The sequence below is a fragment of the Trichomycterus rosablanca genome, chromosome 26, assembly GCF_030014385.1.
Source record: "Trichomycterus rosablanca isolate fTriRos1 chromosome 26, fTriRos1.hap1, whole genome shotgun sequence".
Lineage (NCBI taxonomy): Eukaryota > Metazoa > Chordata > Actinopteri > Siluriformes > Trichomycteridae > Trichomycterus > Trichomycterus rosablanca.
The window spans coordinates 8,857,054-8,881,989 of NC_086013.1; the positions used below are offsets into that span (position 1 = coordinate 8,857,054).

Sequence of the window (24,936 nt, forward strand, 5' to 3'; positions counted from 1 at the left end):
TAAAGCACAGACAGGTAAGATGATGTCTGCAGAAAAAAGTGACTTACAGTACTGTGACAGTATACAGTCTGAGCAATTAAGGGTTAAGGGCCTTGCTCAAGGGCCCAACAGCAGCAACCTGGTAGTGGTGGGGCTTGAACCAGCAACCTTTTGATTACTAGTCCGGTACCCTTAACCACTAGGCTACGACTTGCCCAGTCATTACCAATACAACAGCATTCATTCAATCATTCATTCATTTATTGTTTATTATCCTGGTCAGGGTCGCAGTGGATCAGATTCCATTGGGCGAAAGGCAGGACACACCCCGGACAGGACACACACTCGCACTTACACTAATGGCAGCTTTTAGTAGCTCCAATTGGCCTGACTGCACGTCTTTGGACTTGTGTGAGGAAACCTACATAGACACAGGGAGAACATGCAAACCACACAAAAAGGACAGATGAATCAAATCCAGGCCCTTTCATGCTATGAGGCGACAGTGCTACCCATGGTTACGTCACTCAACTCGCGAAACCAAATCAAAATATTCACATACACTGATGAGGCATAACATTATGACCACCTTCCTAATATTGCCTCGGTCCCCCTTTTGCTGCCCCATACGCTTCTATCAGAACCAGCATTAACTTCTTCAGCAATCTGAGCTACAGTAGCTCGTCTGAGCCTTGGCCGCCGGTTTACCACTGTTCCTTTCTTGGACCACTCTTGATAGATACTGACCACTGCAGACCGGGAACGCCCCACAAGAGCTGCAGTTTTGGAGATGCTCTGACCCAGTCGTCTAGCCGTCACAATCTGGCCCTCGTCATACTCGCTCAAATCCTCACGCTGGTCCATTTTTTCTGCTTCTAACATCAACTTTGAGGATAAAATGTTCACCTGCTGCCTGATATATCCCCCCCGCTAACAGGTGCCGTGATGAAGAGATAATCAGTGTTATTCACTTCACCTGTCAGTGGTCATAATGTTATGTCTGGTCGGTGTAGTTTCACGAGTGAGTGCATGGGCTGGAGCCTATCCCAGCTTTTCAATGGGTGCAAGGCACACAGTAACACCCTGGACGGGGCGCCAGTTCACATACACACACACACACACACACCCATTCACTTATAGGGCAATTCAGTGTCTCCAATTAATCTGACTGCATGTTTTTGGACTGTGGGAGGAAACCTGAGCTCCCGGAGGAAACCCACCCAGACACGGGGAGAACATGCAAACTCCGCACAGAAAGGACCCGGACCGGCCCGTCTGGGGATCGAACCCAGGACCTTCTTGCTGTGAGGCGACAGTGCTACCCACCGAGCCACCGTGCCGCCCCGGTGTAGTTTCGTATCCATCTTATGCTAGCAGAGCTCAAACATGCCTTATTTGTTCGCCTTGCAACCCTGTGTGTCCACATACTTCTGGCTAGGAATATTTTCTGTTACAGTCACACAGTGTGTTTGGTAAATACTAGCTCTCTAGCTGTCTGGATAAAGCACATGTCATGGTGTTCTTGTTAGTGTGTGTTGAATAACAAGTCCTGTAAATGTTATTCCTAGCGTTGAATTGTTCACAGGCAGCAGTGATGTTCCTGCGCTCTGTTTTTTTTGGTGCTTTTTCGTTTTTGATGAACATTAGACGTCCCACTTTCTGGCTGTGGGCCAGACTTTCACTCCCTCGCTCTCTGCGTCGTACGCGTTCGCCGGCTGCTGTACACGATAGATAGGGTTGGGTGACAAAACCGCAGTGTCAGTGAGAGGAGCCCACCGCCCTTCTTACAGCACCCGCAGACCTCCTGGTGAACTCAATACAGGAAGCGGCGACGAAAGTAGTCCTTGACCGCTTCCCGTGTCGTGCTTATCGGGCCAGGGCAGACGGCAATAAAGGATTAAGGGAATGTTAAGACGTGAATAAAGGAAATGAATGAGGATGTATGAGGATAGTGATGAGAGCAGTTGTGAACGTTTTTGGGGGGCATGGTATGGTTTTGGTGCTTTTAAAAGAACGACAAACATTTTATTATCCAATAAAATTAATTACATTTTAACGTATCAGTTACATTTCTCATTGTATATAATACACTAGATACACTATATGTACAAAAGTATTAGGACACCGCTTTTAATTTTTTAATTGATGCATTTCAGACACAACAGGACATATGCTTCCAACTTTGCTGCAAAAGTTCTGGGACAGGTCCAGCATGACTGTACCCCAGTGCACAAAGCAAGCTCTCTAAATACATGGTTTAAATCCATTCCAGAGGCCTGCACGGAGCCCTGACCTGTAATAAATATAGCCATATGTGCTCGGGAGTACTTCAGGAAACCAGTGTCACTTAACACAGCCCGCCGCTGCATCAAACTCTATTACACAAAGAGAAAGCCATATGCAGAAATGCCACAGAAACGTGCTGTGGTCAGATAAGAAGAATGTTTTTATTTTGTCATATATACATACACTGATCGGCCATAACATTCTTGTTTTTACACTCGCTGTCCATTTTATCAGCTCCGCTTACCATATAGGAGCACTTTGTAGTTCTATATTTACAGACTGTAGTCCATCTGTTTCTCTACATACTGTTTTAACCTGTTTTCATCCTGTTCTTCAATGGTCAGGACCCCCACAGGACCACTACAGAGCAGGTATTATTTAGGTGGTGGATCATTCTCAGCACAGTGACACTGACATGGTGGTGGTGTGTTAGTGCGTGTTGTGCTGGTATGAGTGGATCAGACACAGGAGCGCTGATGGAGTTTTTAAACACCTCACTGTCACTGCTGGACTGAGAATAGTCCACCAACCAAAAATATGACCTCTGATGAAGGTCTAGAAGATGACTGACTTAAACAGCAGCAATAGATGAGCGATCGTCTCTGACTTTACATCTACAAGGTGGACCGACTAGGTAGGAGTGTCTAATAGAGTGGACAGTGAGTGCTGCTGTGTCTGATCCACTCATACCAGCAAAACAGATAAAGTGGACAGTGAGTGTAGAAACAAGGAGGTGGTTTTAATGTTATGGCTGATCGGTGTATGTTGGTCTAAAATAATGAACCAACACTTTACTAGCTTGATCACCGTAGTCTTGTCATGTTTTATATGTATGTAAGAGCTTATCTGTTTTTATAAAGTTCTGGTGTAGGAGTTGTGATGTGGCGTATGATCTGTTTGCATGGAGAATGAGGCTGAATAATTCAGCACGTGTTATGCAGTGAGGCTGAATAAAATATGCTTATGAGAGCTTCATAAGAGGAACAGCCTAATTTAACACTTCTCTTTAAAAACGCACCTTTTTAGGCAATAATAAACAAAACAAAGAGGGATTTAATAAAAGGAGTGAGTTAAACCTTCACTACTTAAGTGCTACATGATCGTTAATGATAATGCTACCATAATCACAGAATTTGATACCATGCAGTATGGCTTAATTTTAATAAACATCAAGGAACTCACTATATGGGCAAAAGTATTAGCACATGAATCACTTACAGTATATAAAGGAAATTATATGCTTCCAACTTTGCAGCAACAGTTTAGGGAAGACCCTTTCCTTTTCCAGCATGACTCTGCTCCAAACATGAAGAAAGTGGTCAGTAGCCCTGACCACAGTCCTACTTGAACAGCTCTGGAATGAACAGGAACATCGATCGAGGCTTCCTAGACCAACATCAGTGCCCGGCCATACGGATGCTCTTTTGACTGAACGCACAAATTCCCACAGACATGGTTCATGAGAAGCCTTCTCAGAAGAGTGACTTGTTCTAGCCCACTACATTTAACCTGCATTTGTTTTTGAAATGGGATGTCCAACAAGCTCATGGTCAAGTGTCCACATACTTTCGGCCTTGTTAGGACCGCAAACTAGTGATGTCCCGATTCGATCAAGGCATTTTTTAACTGATCGGTATTGGCTTTACTAAACCCGATCCTTTGTTTTACGTCAGCATGTCCGCTGTGTGGCAATACTTTAAATTGGAAAGTGAAACAAGTCCAACAGTGAAGTGTAATGTCTGCAATGCGAGCGTTTCACGAGGCGGTAGAAGCAGAGCTGCGTTCATTACTGTAGAATTTCACTATTTATATGGTGTGTGAGTCAAGGATCACTCCGGTTTACAAAACAATAACTTTTAATCCGAGTATGAAAACTTCAGGACCATAACATACAGCGTTACCATGTTACAAGACTGAACGACATCTCAGTATCAAGCACTCTGATTGGCTTAGTTATGTAACCGAGCGTCGTAGTGATGCAGTAGCTTAATAAAGAAATAAATACACGGTATATTCACAAATTGTCGGGAGCATTTAACACTTTATTAACTTCTTCTGTTACGGTACCGAATAGCGGGCAGCTAGTGTCATCGCGTCAGCCAAACACGCTATTCCATGCACTATGGAAGCCCCAAAGGGTCAAAACACACTCACTTCCATCAAACCATTGTCACAATACAACCACAGAAAAGTTTGTTACAGTTACTAGGGCTGGGCGATTTTCACGATTAATTCGCATGAACGTTTTCACCCGATGTTAGAAATGTGACAATCGCGATTGTTTACATACTTTATATTTTAATTAAAATACCAACATGTCACGAGGCAGAAACTGACCAGACGCTCGCGGAATATAAATCAAGTAAAGTTTAACATCAAAAAGGCAGAAACAGTGTACAAAACCAGCGAAAACTAAAACAGTAAACGGAAGACAACAAGGATTATACACGGTAACGGTTAGATTCAGTAATAACGAGCGCAAACACCATCGGCAAAATGAGACACAAACAGAAGAGTTAAATGAAGATTCACTGAATCAAACACAGCTGAAAAGAATCAAAACTCTGGAGCCGATGAGCGCGATCAGGATTGGCTGACCGGGGACATGTGATAGTCACGTGACAGTCTGTGGGAGCATGGGAATTGTAGTCCATATTGTTAGAAGCAGATCTTAAGACCTCCATCCACCCCCCCCCACACCAGTCACAAGAGGACAAAATCAAAGCTGAGCTGAGTGATTACTTGATGCCCCCCCCCCCCCCCCCCCATCTATTTTGTTTTAATTATTATTAATTATTGTTATACAGTTATTGTTATAAAGTTTGAGTTCCTTAAAAGGATAATTATCGGTGATGCTATTTTTGCACTTCTGCACTTCTTTTGTTGCATTATACAACAACAACAAAATCGAAATCGTAATCGAGAATCGGTAATAATTTTAAAATAATCAAGATTTTTTTTTTGTTGCAAAATCGCCCAGCCCTAACAGTTACAACACGGCAGGTAATTTTTTTTCTACAGCACTGCAGAGCTATTCAGTTGTTAAACATATACATTGGATTAATTTGAATAACTGTAATGTACTTGGTGTGCACTGTGTGAACAGTATTATCTAGTTCTTATCTAGACAATATCTAGAAAATACAAGTATCGGTTTGAGACTCGGTATCGGATCGGGATCAAAATTAAAGATAGAAATTGGGAACAAGAAACCCTACCGCAAACCCTGAGGTTTAGAACCGTATATAATTCAAGTGTCCCGATTAAAAACACAAAAACATCTGAATATGTCTCACAGTTCCACCGTCTTACAGTTCATAACGCCAAATGTGCAGACCAGGGTTGATTTTTGTAAACCAAACCACATCCTCTGTATGGGTGCACAAAGCATGTTTGAAGTGGACAACCGCAGATGGTGCAGTTCCAGAAACAATCCAAACGCCTGGTTTGTCGCTCTTTCTGTTCCAGTGTTGTTAAATAATTTGCTCACAAAGACATTCGAAAAGCTCAGTTACTTTCTAGGTACTCACCAGTTCCACTGATCCATAGTGCTTCCGGCTGAACTCGCCCCGCCTGCAGCCCAGGTCTTCTGAGGCAGAACTGAAACACACAAGGCACATGGAACTTTTTACAAATGGTTTAAAAACCTCATTTCGTAAAGAGCAATGAGCTAGAATCAACAAACATTAATACAGTATATCCATGTAGCCTGACTGCAGTCTTTGGACTGTTGGAAGGAAACCAGAGCGCCTGGAGGAAACCCACACAGACACGGGGAGAACAAGCAACCTCCAAACAGAAAGGACTCTGACCGCTCCACCTGGAAATCGAACCCAGGACCTGCTTGCTGTAAGGCAGCAGGGACTGACTTGTTAACATTAACAAACTGAGGATTTGAAGCCTCCATCACACAGGTTGGGACGGGTGAAAAATAAAAGTAAAGCTTTATAGAAAATTCCTTTTACACTATTTTGAAACATTCCACAATAGGCTTATGAGCGAACTGGAATGCTTAACCTATAACTGACGCCAAAGTTGTTGTTTGATTAATGCTGTTGCCTAAAAGCTCATTTCCAACAGCTGATGCTTCCTTCCATTCCTATGAGTGCTGATTTGAAACATGCCCTCGCCCACCCTCAGCGTGCCAGCTCTGTCGCTCTGTGTACAGACGCATTCTAGCTATAAATATTCAGATAACGAACGACACGTTGATTATAAATTCAAATCACAATAGTGAGGCTGTTGTGGATACTTCGCATTATGTTCCAGTATAAATGTAGAATAATGTCTGGAAAAGCTTTTGTTTCTAGCAGTTTTAGGAATTAGCAATTGTTAGCACTGATGTCAGTTACTCTAATCTGACCACATTTTTTCAGTAACAAGTAATCTAACGAGTTACTATTTCCAATCCAGTAATCAGATTAAAGTTACTTATCCAAGTTACTGTGCATTACTATTTTTGTCATTTTCCTTAGTAAAAAGATATATTTTTGCTTTCTTCTTGGGTCTCGGGGAGTGACGTCTGGCCTATGCGACAATTAAGTCACGAGTTGCGTCCGAAATCGCATACTTACAGATAGAGATGCATGAGTACCGATACTGGTATCGGGTATTTGCCCGATACCGCGCTCATTAACTCGTACTCGTACTCGCAAACGAGGCTCCGATACTAAACATCCGATACCGTGTGCCTAGTGCACGTTGCTGTGTTACGCCTGGTTCACACTACACGATTTTTGCCCTGATTTTCGCTCGGCGACTGGTCGTCGCTAGATTTGCCGGCTCGGGAGCAACTCGGCGTCCGCTCGGCGATCAAAACTCGGCTCTCGATCGCTAAGTGTGAACTATCCAACAACTCGATCTGACCGGCTCACCGAGCGCTCGAGTTTTCTAGCACGTCTGATATCTGATCTCAGATGTGCGACTGGGAATGAGTGACATGTCGAACAGCCAATGAGAACGCAGGATACGGTGTGAGGGGGAACGCAGGAGAGGAGTGTAAACAGGTGGGACAGGGGTTTAATATAGTTTAGATCAGAATACACCGGCACACACACACACGTTTTACAGTATTTCTGACCTGATCGTTCTCTACAAAACATAACAACAAAACGCCAACATTGCAAAAATATTTATTAACCTCCAACTCACTACAGAACAATCCATGCTATTCGTGTTGCCAAATCCACTCAGATTCATTTATTTTTCCTCCTTAATTTCATCATGTCAGCGCACAAACACTTTGATCACTCGCTACTTGTTGACGTGCATTTAAAAAAAAAAAAAAACAGTATTCTAAATAGGTATTGGTATCGGTATCGATATCGGCAAGAACAAAAATACACATGTACTTGTACTCGGTTGGGAAAAAATGGTATCGATGCATCCCTACTTACAGAGTACGTACTAGATTGGAGGAAGTATGCACTACTCGGCCGGTAAAAAAGTACATACTTTCAGTACAGAAGTATGCAGTATGCACACAACACCGCTACGTACTACATCCGCCATCTTACCAACGTCAAGTGATGACGTGGGGACGTGGTGACGTTATATCACCATAGTTACAGACTCATTACAAACCCCACTCGCCAAAATTTTTGATATTTATCGTCTTTTTGTTATTTATTTGTCTTTAAAAAAATTTATTTTATTTATCTTACTTATGCTATTGGCAAAACTGGTTGTCATTTTTATGTTGAGGCGGCGCGGGGTGTTGTCGGCAGCTGCTGAATGTAACTAATAAAGTAACTTGTAATCTAACTTAGTTACTTTTAAACTCAAGTAATCAATAAAGTAACTAAGTTACTTTTTAAAGGAGTAATCAGTATCAGAAATCAGATTACTTTTTCAAGGTAACTATGCCATCACTGTTAGTTAGTACTTGTAATGAACTGTTCACTGCCGACTGAATTCTGAGGTGTTTCTGTTCATCTTACTACGTTAACCCTTGTGCTTGTTGATGCTGATATTACTGCCTTGTTCTTTGGGGTCCCAGAGACCCCAGTGTTGTGTGGGGTGGGTAAAATAAAAAAAATGAATTAACCAACCAAATCATCCTGTTAGACAGAGGTGGGAGATTTTGTAACTAATTGCCTTTAACCATGTATTCAAGCTGGGGGTTTCTGAGACCCCAAACAGAGGTGTATAAATTAGGGGATGTTTGGATCACAAGATCAATATAAAATATTGTTTATTTGCAGTTTCCATAAAATTAAGCAAAGTCATGGAGTATCAAGCTGATAAGGATATCTGTAAGCTTTTAAGAAGGCTAACATGAGGGTTAACACGTGTTTGCTCTGTTACACTGTTTTTAATCAATAGAACATGTGACTTATTATGAGATGCAGTTTATATTTTGATTTGACGGTATGAGCTCATGGGTCGGCACGGTGGCTAAGTGGGTAGTACTGTCGCCTCACAGCAAGAAGGTCCTGGGTTCAATCCCTAGTTCTCCCCGTGTCTGTGTGGGTTTCCTCCCACAGTCCAAAAACATGCAGTCAGGTTAACTGGAGACACTGAATTGCCCTATAGGTGAATGGGTGTGTGTATGAGTGTGTGTTTGTATGCCTTGCGATGGACTGGCACCCTGTCCAGGGTGTTACTGTGTGCCTTGCGCCCATTGAAAAGCTTGGATAGGCACTAGATTATTCTTGTTCCAGTGGTCGGGGTATCGATGCTTCTATTATAACTCATTTCTGTTCAGAAAAGCTGGTGACGCTGAATGCGCCATCCCTCATCCCAAATCAAAGCCACTTCTCCAGCTTGCTGACAGCATTGGTGGGCAAGAGTAATAGATGCCACCCCAGCTCTGCAAAGCATCTTGTGGTCTCGAATTCTAACTAGCCGATTTATGATGGACTGGCGATCTGTCCAGGGTGTATCCTGCCTTTCGCACTATGAATCAGACCCACCACAGCCCTGGAGATCGAACCTTTTTGCTGTGAGGCGACAGTGCTACCCACTGAGCCACCGTGTCGCCCTGATCAGGATTAAGAAGTTAATAAGCGTAAATAAATAGACTTCGTTTTAGGGGGCAATATAGGATCCATATGAAATGTGGTTTATATTGTGATTTGACGGTATGAGCTCGTCAGTTGGTTATCCCAAGTCATAGCCACTTCTGTGTACGTCTGTGTAGGTATTGGTGTGCTAGAGTGATAGACGCCACCCCAGCGCTGCAAAGCACCTCATGGACTCGAATTCTAACTAGCCAATTTATGATGGACCAGGGTGTAGCTTGCATTTCGCCCTATAAATTAGACCCACCACAGCCCAGACCAGAACAAAGTGGTGGTAAAACAGACAATCAATTTCCTCGGCTTCTTCCCGTTAGGGGTCGCCGGCGGGGTCATGATCCGCGTTATTGATTTGGCACAGTTTTTACGCCGGATGCCCTTCCTGACACGACCCTCCCTATTTTATCCGGGCTTGGGACCTGTACTATAGTGCACTGGTTTATGCATCCTAGCGGCCGGGTACCTATAGGACAATTCGGTGTCTCCAATTAGCCTTGGATGCATGTTATTGGACTGTGGGAGGAAACCGGAGCACCCGGAGGAAACCCACACAGACATGGGGAGAACATGCAAACTACGCACAGAAAGGACCCGGACCGCCCCACCTGGGGATCGAACACAGGACCTTCTTGCTGTGAGGCGACAGTGCTACCCACTTAGCCACCGTGCCGCCCGGTGGTAAAACAGACGATGAATAAATGAATTAATGAATGTTTAGCAGCAGGTGAACGTTTGTTTATTAAACCTGTTTTTTGTGCATTGGTTCCACTACAGACTATTCGTTCTAAGTGCTATGTTTTTAATTATAGCTCTTAAAGCGATCTCTGTTTATCTAGGAATTTGTTTAGACTACCTGGTATTCCATTAAATATGCAAGAAGTTTTAAGGGTTGACATTTAATGTGCCATTAGAACTTCGACTGATCTTTAAATGTCATTTGCAATTAATTACTTTCAAATGACGTCTTTGGTTTACTGAGCAACTACGTCCAAACACAGAGGCAGAGATAGATGGCAGGACGGTTGAATTATTTAACCCCCTCCACCCTTATCTGAATGAGAAGTAAGTGGTACAGAAAGGTGTACCCCACATACACTATCTGGACAAAAGTATTGGGACACCCCTTCTAATATTTGAATTCATGTGGTCCAGCCATAACCATTGCTAACATCACTCACTCACTCACTTTCCTAACCATTTATCCAATCAGGGTTGCGTGGGGTGCAGGAGCCTATCCCAGCTTTTTCAATGGGCGCAAGGCACACAGTAACACCCTGGACGGGGCGCCAGTCCATCGCAGGGCACACACACATACACCTATAGGACAATTCAGTGTCTCCAATTAACCTGACTGCATGTTTTTGGACTGTGGGAGGGAACTGGAGCTCCAGGAGGAAACCCACCCAGACACGGGGAGAACATGCAAACTCTGCATAGAAAGGACCCGGACCGTCCCGCCTGGGGATCGAACCCAGGACCTTCTTGCTGTGAGGTGACAGTTTAGTTGTAGCCTAGTGGTTAAGGCACTGGACTAGTAATCGAAAGGTTGCTGGTTCAAGCACGACCACTGCCAGTTTGCCACTGTTGGGCCCTTAAGCAAGGCTCTTAACCCTCAACAGCTTAGACAATATACTGTGTAATATACTATGTAATAAATCAATTATATAAAGGCAAGGGCAGTTGTAGCCTAGTGGTTAAAGTACTGGACTAGTAATCGAAAGGTTGCTGGTTCAAGCCCCACCACTGCCGGTTTGCCACTGTTGGGCCCTTGAGCAAGGCCCTTAACCCTCAACAGCTTAGACAATAAGCTGTGTAATATACTGTGTAATAAATCAATTATATAAAGGCAAGGGAACTTTATATAGGGAATTGATTTATTGTAGCCTAGTGGTTACGGTACAGGACTAGTAATCGAAAGGTCGCTGGTTCATGCCCCACCACTGCCAGTTTGCCACTGTTGGGCCCTTGAGCAAGGCCCTTAACCCTCAACAGCTTAGACAATATACTGTCATAGTACTGTGGATATAAGCGTCTGCTAAATGCCATGAATGTAAATGTAATGTAAATGCAATTGTATACGTCCAACTTTGCAGCAAGTTTAGGGAAGGCCCTTTGCCGTTCCAGCATTAGTGTGCCTCATGAAGAAAAGCATGGTTTAAAGAAACTCCAGTGGCCTGCACAGAGCCCCCTGGCCTAGCCAATGTTCTGACTTAAATCTTGTTGTCGTATCCAAGTACCCTGATTGCGTTACGCTTCGCCTCTATCGATATAACCCTCCACTGCTGTTTGAGGATCTTCGCAACTGACACACGCCCCCTCCGACACGTGCTCAGTGCCGACTGCATCTTCTCCCCCGCACGAGTCGAGTTCATATGCGGATCAGCCTTGTGCACGGAGAGCCGTGCCCTGATCAGTATTATTCCCCAACTCAGCCAGCAGAGGTCAAAATTGCACCAGTTATGAGGAACCCTGGTCCGGCTCATCCCACCCTGAACAACAGCCGATTGTTGTTCATGCGGCATGTTTTTCCTTAGAAACACAAAGCAGACGTTGTGTCTGAAAATGGAATTGGTTGAAAACATGTTTTTCCCAACTGCAGACCTTTAACGTATGGAACATACACAACACTGTTCCACTCAGACTTGTATCTTCTGTTAAGTTAAAATAAACAGACTAAATGTACAAAGACGCACCACTGATTGCACCACTGATTGCAACAAACAAGGGTACGTTTCACTATCTCTGTGTCTGAGTGGAGATGTAAATGGGTCAGTGTCAGTTCCCACACTGAGCCCAGTGTTTCTACGATATGCTTTGGACACGATGCGGCCTTGATCAGGGTTAAGAACTTAATAAGCGTAAATGAAGAGACTTCGTTTAGGGAGCAACATAGGATCTATGTTGCCGAAAAAAGTGGCACAGCTTGGCACACAAGGTCCCTTCCATGTGCGTGCACACACACTCTGTATTTAGTATATATGGCCAGTCCTACACGCACTCATACACATGAGTGTATTTAGTATTATTCTATTCAGTCCTACACACACACACACACACACACACTGATGTAAACAGGGAAAATACGCACTGTGCGTTTCTGAAGTTATCTTCTGATTTTACTGATACATGAACCCTAAACATGCTGAATTTCACCACAATTGAAAGTGTGCCATGAATAATTAAAACACACACACACCAGAGTATGTCATATTATTCTTGCCAGTCCCACACACAAACACACTGTGTTAAGTATCTAGCCATGGATATGTTTTTGTGTGTGTTCGTGTGTGTGTGTAAGACTGGCAAGAATAATATGATATACTCTGCTGTGTGTGTGTGTGTGTGTGTGTGTTCCTTGGTAGTCACACACACACACACACACACACACCAGAGTATATCCCATTATTCTTGCCGGTCCTACACACACACAGACTGTATTTAGTATCTAGCCATGGACATGTTTTTAAAGTATTCCTCAGTAGTTACACACACCACACACACACACACACACACACACACACACACACACACACACCAGAGTATATCACATTATTCTTGCTAGTCCTATACACACACACACCAGAGTATATCATATTATTCTTGCCAGTCTTACACACACACACACCAGAGTATATCACATTATTCTTGCCAGTCTTGTACACACACACACACACACACACCAGAGTATATCAATTATTCTTGCCAGTCTTACACACACACACACACCAGAGTATATCATATTATTCTTGCCAGTCTTACACACACACACACCAGAGTATATCACATTATTCTTGCCAGTCTTACACACACACACACCAGAGTATATCATATTATTCTTGCCAGTCTTACACACACACACACACACCAGAGTACAGTGTATCACAAAAGTGAGTACACCCCTCACATTTCTGCAGATATTTAAGTATATCTTTTCATGGGACAACACTGACAAAATGACACTTTGACACAATGAAAAGTAGTCTGTGTGCAGCTTATATAACAGTGTAAATTTATTCTTCCCTCAAAATAACTCAATATACAGCCATTAATGTCTAAACCATCGGCAACAAAAGTGAGTACACCCCTTAGTGAAAGTTCCTGAAGTGTCAATATTTTTTGTGGCCACCATTATTTCCCAGAACTGCCTTAAGTCTCCTGGGCATGGAGTTTACCAGAGCTTCACAGGTTGCCACTGGAATGCTTTTCCACTCCTCCATGACGACATCACGGAGCTGGCGGATATTCGAGACTTTGCGCTCCTCCACCTTCCGCTTGAGGATGCCCCAAAGATGTTCTATTGGGTTTAGGTCTGGAGACATGCTTGGCCAGTCCATCACCTTTACCCTCAGCCTCTTCAATAAAGCAGTGGTCGTCTTAGAGGTGTGTTTGGGGTCATTATCATGCTGGAACACTGCCCTGCGACCCAGTTTCCGGAGGGAGGGGATCATGCTCTGCTTCAGTATTTCACAGTACATATTGGAGTTCATGTGTCCCTCAATGAAATGTAACTCCCCAACACCTGCTGCACTCATGCAGCCCCAGACCATAGCATTCCCACCACCATGCTTGACTGTAGGCATGACACACTTATCTTTGTACTCCTCACCTGATTGCCGCCACACATGCTTGAGACCATCTGAACCAAACAAATTAATCTTGGTCTCATCAGACCATAGGACATGGTTCCAGTAATCCATGTCCTTTGTTGACATGTCTTCAGCAAACTGCTTGCGGGCTTTCTTGTGTAGAGACTTCAGAAGAGGCTTCCTTCTGGGGTGACAGCCATGCAGACCAATTTGATGTAGTGTGCAGCGTATGGTCTGAGCACTGACAGACTGACCCCCCACCTTTTCAATCTCTGCAGCAATGCTGACAGCACTCCTGCGCCTATCTTTCAAAGACAGCAGTTGGATGTGACGCTGAGCACGTGCACTCAGCTTCTTTGGACGACCAACGCGAGGTCTGTTCTGAGTGGACCCTGCTCTTTTAAAACGCTGGATGATCTTGGCCACTGTGCTGAAGCTCAGTTTCAGGGTGTTGGCAATCTTCTTGTAGCCTTGGCCATCTTCATGTAGCGCAACAATTCGTCTTTTAGGATCCTCAGAGAGTTCTTTGCCATGAGGTGCCATGTTGGAACTTTCAGTGACCAGTATGAGAAAGTGTGAGAGCTGTACTACTAAATTGAACACACCTGCTCCCTATGCACACCTGAGACCTAGTAACACTAACGAGTCACATGACATTTTGGAGGGAAAATGACAAGCAGTGCTCAATTTGGACATTTAGGGGTGTAGTCTCTTAGGGGTGTACTCACTTTTGTTGCTGGTGGTTTAGACATTAATGGCTGTATATTGAGTTATTTTGAGGGAAGAATAAATTTACACTGTTATATAAGCTGCACACAGACTACTTTTCATTGTGTCAAAGTGTCATTTTGTCAGTGTTGTCCCATGAAAAGATATACTTAAATATCTGCAGAAATGTGAGGGGTGTACTCACTTTTGTGATACACTGTATATCACATTATTCTTGCCAGTCTAACACACACACACACCAGAGTATATCATATTATTCTTGCCAGTCTAACACACACACACACCAGAGTATATCACATTATTCTTGCCAGTCTTACACACACACACACCAGAGTATATCATATTATTCTTGCCAGTCTTACACACACACACACACACCAGAGTATATCATATTATTCTTGCCAGTCTAACACACACACACACCAGAGTATATCATATTATTCTTGCCAGTCTTACACACACACACACACACACCAGAGTATATCACATTATTCTTGCCAGTCTAACACACACACACACCAGAGTATATCATATTATTCTTGCCAGTCTTACACACACACACACACCAGAGTATATCACATTATTCTTGCCAGTCTTACACACACACACACCAGAGTATATCATATTATTCTTGCCAGTCTTACACACACACACCAGAGTATATCACATTATTCTTGCCAGTCTTACACACACACACACACACACACCAGAGTATATCACATTATTCTTGCCAGTCTTACACACACACACCAGAGTATATCATATTATTCTTGCCAGTCTAACACACACACACACCAGAGTATATCATATTATTCTTGCCAGTCTAACACACACACACACACACACACACACCAGAGTATATCATATTATTCTTGCCAGTCTTACACACACACACACACACCAGAGTATATCACATTATTCTTGCCAGTCTAACACACACACACCAGAGTATATCATATTATTCTTGCCAGTCTAACACACACACACACCAGAGTATATCACATTATTCTTGCCAGTCTTACACACACACACACACACACCAGAGTATATCACATTATTCTTGCCAGTCTTACACACACACACACACACACACACACCAGAGTATATCACATTATTCTTGCCAGTCTTACACACACACACACACACACACACACACCAGAGTATATCATATTATTCTTGCCAGTCTAACACACACACACACCAGAGTATATCATATTATTCTTGCCAGTCTTACACACACACACACACACACACACCAGAGTATATCATATTATTCTTGCCAGTCTTACACACACACACACCAGAGTATATCACATTATTCTTGCCAGTCTTACACACACACACACCAGAGTATATCATATTATTCTTGCCAGTCTTACACACACACACACACCAGAGTATATCACATTATTCTTGCCAGTCTAACACACACACACACCAGAGTATATCATATTATTCTTGCCAGTCTAACACACACACACACCAGAGTATATCATATTATTCTTGCCAGTCTTACACACACACACACACCAGAGTATATCACATTATTCTTGCCAGTCTAACACACACACACACCAGAGTATATCACATTATTCTTGCCAGTCTTACACACACACACACCAGAGTATATCATATTATTCTTGCCAGTCTTACACACACACACACACACACCAGAGTATATCACATTATTCTTGCCAGTCTTACACACACACACACACCAGAGTATATCATATTATTCTTGCCAGTCTTACACACACACACACACACACACCAGAGTATATCATATTATTCTTGCCAGTCTTACACACACACACACACCAGAGTATATCATATTATTCTTGCCAGTCTAACACACACACACACCAGAGTATATCACATTATTCTTGCCAGTCTAACACACACACACACCAGAGTATATCATATTATTCTTGCCAGTCTTACACACACACACACACCAGAGTATATCACATTATTCTTGCCAGTCTTACACACACACACACACACACACACCAGAGTATATCACATTATTCTTGCCAGTCTTACACACACACACCAGAGTATATCATATTATTCTTGCCAGTCTAACACACACACACACCAGAGTATATCATATTATTCTTGCCAGTCTAACACACACACACACCAGAGTATATCATATTATTCTTGCCAGTCTAACACACACACACACACCAGAGTATATCACATTATTCTTGCCAGTCTTACACACACACACACACACACACCAGAGTATATCATATTATTCTTGCCAGTCTTACACACACACACACACCAGAGTATATCATATTATTCTTGCCATTCTTACACACACACACACACACACACCAGAGTATATCATATTATTCTTGCCAGTCTTACACACACACACACACACACACACCAGAGTATATCACATTATTCTTGCCAGTCTTACACACACACACACACACACACACCAGAGTATATCATATTATTCTTGCCAGTCTAACACACACACGCACACCAGAGTATATCACATTATTCTTGCCAGTCTTACACACACACACACACACACACACCAGAGTATATCATATTATTCTTGCCAGTCTTACACACACACACACACCAGAGTATATCACATTATTCTTGCCAGTCTTACACACACACACACACACACACCAGAGTATATCACATTATTCTTGCCAGTCTTACACACACACACCAGAGTATATCATATTATTCTTGCCAGTCTAACACACACACACACCAGAGTATATCATATTATTCTTGCCAGTCTAACACACACACACACACACCAGAGTATATCATATAATTCTTGCCAGTCTAACACACACACACACACACACCAGAGTATATCATATTATTCTTGCCAGTCTAACACACACACACACACCAGAGTATATCATATAATTCTTGCCAGTCTAACACACACACACACACACACACACCAGAGTATATCATATTATTCTTGCCAGTCTTACACACACACACACACCAGAGTATATCACATTATTCTTGCCAGTCTTACACACACACACACACACCAGAGTATATCACATTATTCTTGCCAGTCTTACACACACACACACCAGAGTATATCACATTATTCTTGCCAGTCTAACACACACACACACACACACACCAGAGTATATCATATTATTCTTGCCAGTCTTACACACACACACACACCAGAGTATATCACATTATTCTTGCCAGTCTTACACACACACACACACACCAGAGTATATCACATTATTCTTGCCAGTCTTACACACACACACACACCAGAGTATATCACATTATTCTTGCCAGTCTTACACACACACACACACACACACCAGAGTATATCATATTATTCTTGCCAGTCTTACACACACACACACACACCAGAGTATATCACATTATTCTTGCCAGTCTTACACACACACACACACACACACACACACACCAGAGTATATCACATTATTCTTGCCAGTCTTACACACACACACACACACACACACCAGAGTATATCACATTATTCTTGCCAGTCTTACACACACACACACACACACACACACACCAGAGTATATCATATTATTCTTGCCAGTCTAACACACACACACACACACACACACACACCAGAGTATTTCATATTATTCTTGCCAGTCTTACACACACACACACCAGAGTATATCACATTATTCTTGCCAGTCTTACACACACACACACACACACACACACACACCAGAGTATATCACATTATTCTTGCCAGTCTTACACACACACACACACACACACACCAGAGTATATCACATTATTCTTGCCAGTCTTACACACACACACACACACACACACACACCAGAGTATATCATATTATTCTTGCCAGTCTAACACACACACACACACACACACACACACCAGAGTATTTCATATTATTCTTGCCAGTCTTACACACACACACACCAGAGTATATCATATTATTCTTGCCAGTCTAACACACACACACACACACACACACACACCAGAGTATATCATATAATTCTTGCCAGTCTAACACACACACACACCAGAGTATATCATATAATTCTTGCCAGTCTAACACACACACACCAGAGTATATCATATTATTCTTGCCAGTCTAACACACACACACACACACACACACACACACACACACCAGAGTATATCATATTATTCTTGCCAGTCTTACACACACACACACACACACACCAGAGTATATCATATTATTCTTGCCAGTCTTACACACACACACACACCAGAGTATATCATATTATTCTTGCCAGTCTTACACACACACACACACACACACACACACACACACACCAGAGTATATCATATTATTCTTGCCAGTCTTACACACACACACACACACACCAGAGTATATCATATTATTCTTGCCAGTCTTACACACACACACACACACACACACACACACCAGAGTATATCATATTATTCTTGCCAGTCTTACACACACACACACACACACACCAGAGTATATCATATTATTCTTGCCAGTCTTACACACACACACACCAGAGTATATCATATTATTCTTGCCAGTCTTACACACACACACACACCAGAGTATATCATATTATTCTTGCCAGTCTTACACACACACACACACACCAGAGTATATCATATTATTCTTGCCAGTCTAACACACACACACACACACACACACACACCAGAGTATATCATATTATTCTTGCCAGTCTTACACACACACACACCAGAGTATATCATATTATTCTTGCCAGTCTAACACACACACACACACACACACACACACACACACCAGAGTATATCATATTATTCTTGCCAGTCTTACACACACACACACACACACACACCAGAGTATATCACATTATCCTTGCCAGTCTTATACATACACACACACACACACACACACACACTGTATTTAGCATCTAGCCATGTATATCCTATTCTTACCAGTCCTACACACACACACACAACAGTGTATTTAGTATTTATCTTTTCATGTTTCCAAAGTATTCTGGCCAGTCCTACACACACACCAGTGTATTCCATATTATTCTTGCCAGTCCTACACACACACACACACACACACACACACACACACAGTGTATTTAGTATTATTCATAACAGTCCCATGCACACACAACAGTGTATTTAGTATTTATCCACTTACATGTTTTCAAAGTATTCTGGCCAGTCCTACACACACACACACACACACACACACTCCAGTATATTCCATATTATTCTTGCCAGTCCTACACACACACACACACACACAGTGTATTTAGTATTATTCATAACAGTCCCATGCACACACAACGGTGTATTTAGTATTTATCTGTTTGTATAATGTCTACCAGTCCAGCACACACAACACACACACACACACACATACAACATTGTATTTTTCCTTTGATTTCAAAGTATTCTGGCCAGTCCTACACACACACACTCATACACATGAGTGTATTTAGTATTATTCTATCCAGTCCTACACACACACACACACACACACACACACACACTGATGTAAGAAGCGAAAATACGCACTGTGTGTTTCTGAAGTTATCTTCTGTTTTTACTGATACATGAACCCTAAACAGGCCGAATTTCACCACAATTGAAAGTGTGTCGGACATTTTTGTGTGAAGTTGCTGCATTTACTAAGTGTTTTTAGTGGCGAGTGTGTTGGGCACTGAGCTGTCCCTTAATCATGAATAATTAAAACATTTTCCATGTGTGGTTTGCGCAGGCATTAAAACAACAAGGTATTAATGTGGACACAGCAGTACAGTCCCAGTTAGTAAAATATCAACAGAAAAAAAATAGATACTATACTGAAATAATACTGAAGCATTTGAAAGTGACAAGCTATTAGTGTGCTGTTAGTAATGGGCATTCGGTCTCTTTTCAGTGAGTCAAATTAATTGGCTCAGCTCACCAATATGAGTCGGTTCTTTTGGTTCAGTCGCTTTGACATGCTTAAGCAACACCCTACTCCTCGTGTATTAATATATTATGATGCAATTTTATTTGTATCATAAGACACCGCAATTTTCTGTAGAGTTGTGGCTCGGTGGGTAGCACTGTTGCCTCACAGCAAGAAGGTCCTGGGTTGGATTCCCAGGTGGAGTGGTGAGGTTTCTATCTGTGTGGAGTTTGCATGTTCTCCCCGTGTCTGTGTGAGTTTCCTCCGGGAGCTCCGGTTTCCTCCCACAGTCCAAAAACATGCAAGTGAGGTGAATTGGAGATACTAAATTGCCCTTAGATGTGTGTGTTGAGCTGTGTCCAGGGTGTTTCTGTGCACCTTGCTCCTATTGAGAGCTGGGACGGGCTCCAGCATCCCCCATGACCCTGATTAGGATAAGGGAGTGAGTGAGTGGGTAGCACTGTTGCCTCACAGCAAGAAGGTCCTGGGTTCGATCCCGGGGGGGACATGCAAACTCCGCACAGATCGAACCCAGGACCTTCTTGCTGTGAGGTGACAGTGCTACCCACTTAGCCACCGTGCCGCCCATTTCAGTATTATTATTCATTATATAGTGTGTTTCATAATATTTATCCGATCACTGATTCAAAAGCTTTAGAATCTTGAACCGTCTTGAAAACGGTTCTTCGCTGCGAGTCGGCTTCCAGCGTTTACTTAGAGAACCGACTCGTTCATGAACGAACCATTCGCACACATTTTATGGGACACGAGTTCTGACCGACGCTTGTTGCTCTGAGGTGAATTTGCTGCAGTGACAGTCAGACTGGAACCAGCATTTTAAAGCACAAAAACACCAGAAATCACTAAAAAAATCAAACATACCCCTAATATTACCACACAAAATCAGGTTTCTGGTACATATAAGCTTATAAACACTAGAGAAATCCTCTCACCGTTGGTTGAAGCTCAACAGTTTGGTGGCGGCGGTGTCCGCGCAGCTCATGGCCCCCATGCGACGGTTAGAAAATTCCCGTCACCTGGTTTTGACTCGCGTCCTCTTTTCTTCCTCTGTTAGTTCATTTAAACCTACTGACCATGTTTCCACCTGAGCTCTGCTCCACACTTACTCCCTCATTCTGTTCCGCGTTTAACAGGGCGGCTGTAAAGCGTGTGTATGTGTGTGTGTGTATGTGTGTGTGTGTGGATGTGTGTGATGTGCTGTTGCGCACTGCTGATGCTCTGCTTCATATAGAGAAGGAAAAAAACGCGGCAAAACAAACGGCGCTCGAGCGCAATGGAGACTGGAGCTCGCGCGCAATGGAGACTGGAGCTCGCGCGCAGCCACGAAAGATCACCCGCTGTGTGTTTGTGTGCACGCGCGCCTGGGATGCTATCTTTTACGAATACACGTGCACGGCACGATAGCTGGTGTCGCCCGCATTGCCTCACACAAGTGACTAAATAAACCCCGTTTACACACATTTTACTAATATTTAGCAACAAATGTATTTATAAGCTTAAACATATGTGTTTATGGAATGTATATACTCAAAATACAGTATAATAGCTCAGGTTTGCTCCCACAGTCCAAAGACGCAAGTAAGGTGAGGTGAATTGGAGATACAAAATTGTCCATGACTGTGTTTGACCTTAAACTAGCCAACTGATGAACCTTGTGTGGCTCGTAACTACCGTTTCTGTCAGGAATGTAACCAAAGTGTGTAAAACATGACATTAAAGTCCTAATAAATACATTAAATATATCCTCCTCAATATTTAGAGGGTATTACACACTGCCATCATTGCCCTCAGCTCACTAATTAGCATTTTTAGCCAATCTTTTTTTTTTTAATGCATTTCCTCCCTTTTTCTCCCCCTTTAGCGTGTCCAGTTGCCCAATTTTGCATCATGCCGATCCCTGCCCTGACCGAGGAGATCGAAGCTAACCCGCATCCCCTCCGACGTGTGGGCAGCAAGCCGTATGCATCTTGCCACCCACGCATCGACAAGTGTTGCGCCACCTAGCGTTGAGTGCGGAGAGACACTCCCTAAGGGCACTCTTTCCTCATCTCCGTGTAGGCGCCTCTAATCAGCCGGCAGAGGTCGTAACCGCACCATTCTGACAACTTCCGACCTTAGTCCCGCCCAGCTAAACAACAGGCCAATCGATGTTCATGTGGCCGCTCGGCCTCGGCCGGTAAGGCAGAGCTGAGATTCGATACGATGTACTCGAGATCCAGCTCCGGTTGCAGCGTGTGTTTTTACCACTGCGCCTTTAATCTTTAAGGTTGTTTTTAGTCTCGGTCCATTGTAAAAAGCACTATTCAAATGAATTTGACTGAATTTGACCGGACCAGTAACCTTCTTCCCGTCCTCCGAAGTCCAGTACAGATGACCGTGTGCCCATTGTGAGTGCTTTTGAATATGGACAGGGGTTATTTATTCATTCATTCATCCATTCATTTTCTTAACCGTTTATCCAATTACGGTTGCGGGGGGGGGGGTGCTGGAGCCTATCCCAGCTTTTCAATGGGTGCAAGGCACATAGTGTTACACATATTGCCCCTGGATGGGGTGCCAGTCCATCACAGGGTAGACACACACATACACACACACATTCACCTATAGGACAATTCAGTGTCTCCAATTAACCTGACTGCATGTTTTTGGACTGTGGGAGGAAACCGGCGCTCCCGGAGGAAACCCACACAGACACAGGGAGAACATGCAAACTCCACACAGAAAAGACCTGGACCGTGTCAGTGTCACTGCAGTACTGAGAATGATCCACCACCTAAATAATACCTGCTCTGTGGGGGTCCTGACCATTGAAGAACAGGGTGAAAGCAGGTTAAAAAAAGTATGTAGAGAAACAGATGGACTACATTCAGTAATTGTAGAACTTCAAAGTGCTTCTATATGTTAAGTGAAGCTGATAAAATGGACAGTGAGTGTAGATTGTGAATATATACATATACAAGGCCATTACAACTAGCATAAAACACTGATCCCTGACGTGAATATTATAACTTGACACAGCGGTGTACTGTGTTAAGTAACACCGATTTTCTGAAGTACTCCAGAGCCTATATGGCTATATTTATGACAATAGCATTACTGTTTCTCGGTCACGCACATTCCCAGCTTCTGTGGTTTCCAGCTTTGCCCTACACAGACTGAGAGCTCTTCAAATTCTTTAAATCTTTCCACAATATTATGAACAGTAGATGGTGAAAGACTAAATAATTTGACCTCTCTCACTCTGATAAGCCACAATCTATTACTGCTTGTAAAGACTGATCCTTTGGTGGATCCTCCTTTTATACCCAGTCATGTTTTATACCCAACTAATCACACTTATTTTGCCTCTGTCCCAACTTTTATGGAATGTGTTGCTGGCATCAAATTCGAAATGTGTGTCTATTTCCATCAGTAAAAACAGTGGAAATGGTGGAATGATTTGTTCTGCTGACCACTAATAACTGTGACATGCTCTGTGTGTTTGTGTGGTTTTTTTTTTTAGACCTCGCTGATGTACCAGGTCTATGTACCATAATCCCCGTCTAGCCAGAAGGTGTGGGCACAGATGAGATCATAGTCAGTTAGTACAGTTACTACTTCTTCCTCTTCTTCTTCCTCTTTAACACACACACACACCTGTTTAGCACTGTTGTAGTTGTAGAGTGAGATTAACAAACGTTTAATGGGGACAAAATTTCCACCTCTTTTGTCATGTTTAACCAGGCTGAAAGTACAATCTAATATCACATATAATCTTTATATATTTGTTCAATCATTAATCTATCTTCATGTATTACCGCGTTATCCTGGTCACGGTCAAGCTGGGTCCAGCTTTCCGGAATTACTGAGCACAATGTAAAATACAAAATACCCCGAGCAGGACTCCGATCAATCATCCCCTTCTTACCATACACTCAGACCGGCAGCAAAGTGACTCGTCAAAGCGCCCAACGGTCATTCGTTTTCAATTTAAGCTGGCGATTTCTGGTGAAAAGAGGTGGAGCCAACATTAGAAATGCAAAGTGGGTGGAGTCAGCGATGCAAACAAAGTTTAACTTTATGCAAATTAAGAGACAAGCAATGTGGCGATTACTAATAGGAACTGAGCATTGAGCAAAGCGGTACCCGCATCATCTCCTCCACCATGAAATGATCCGTTGCGATGTCAAACGTGTACGTTGTATTTTTAACAGGAACAAACAACAACTTGGTGGGAAAGAATCAGATTTGTAATGAAATTGTTTTTTATGCACTCTAGATATGTGGCAATCAAGTACGCTATGCTGCCATGGCATTTTAGCATTTGTTGTTGTTTTTTTTAGTTTGTTTTGTTTATTTTTTGCTTGATGTCAGTTAATCCATGGCAACCAAACGTCCACAGGCG

The 24,936-nt window shown here is 42.8% G+C and overlaps 1 protein-coding gene across 3 annotated transcripts in view; it reads right to left on the reverse strand.

The window, feature by feature from the left end:
* garnl3 (GTPase activating Rap/RanGAP domain like 3) overlaps positions 1-24,936 on the reverse strand; it is a 123,603-nt gene that overhangs the window by 71,323 nt on the left and 27,344 nt on the right. For 2 of the 3 annotated variants that reach the window (XM_062988774.1, XM_062988773.1), the window contains exon 2: positions 5,796-5,865. In XM_062988774.1, coding sequence (XP_062844844.1) covers positions 5,796-5,865 — 70 coding nt within the window. Of the gene's footprint in view, positions 1-5,795; positions 5,866-21,484; positions 21,897-24,936 lie in introns of those variants that run through there. The other variant, XM_062988775.1, reaches the window with a different exon arrangement.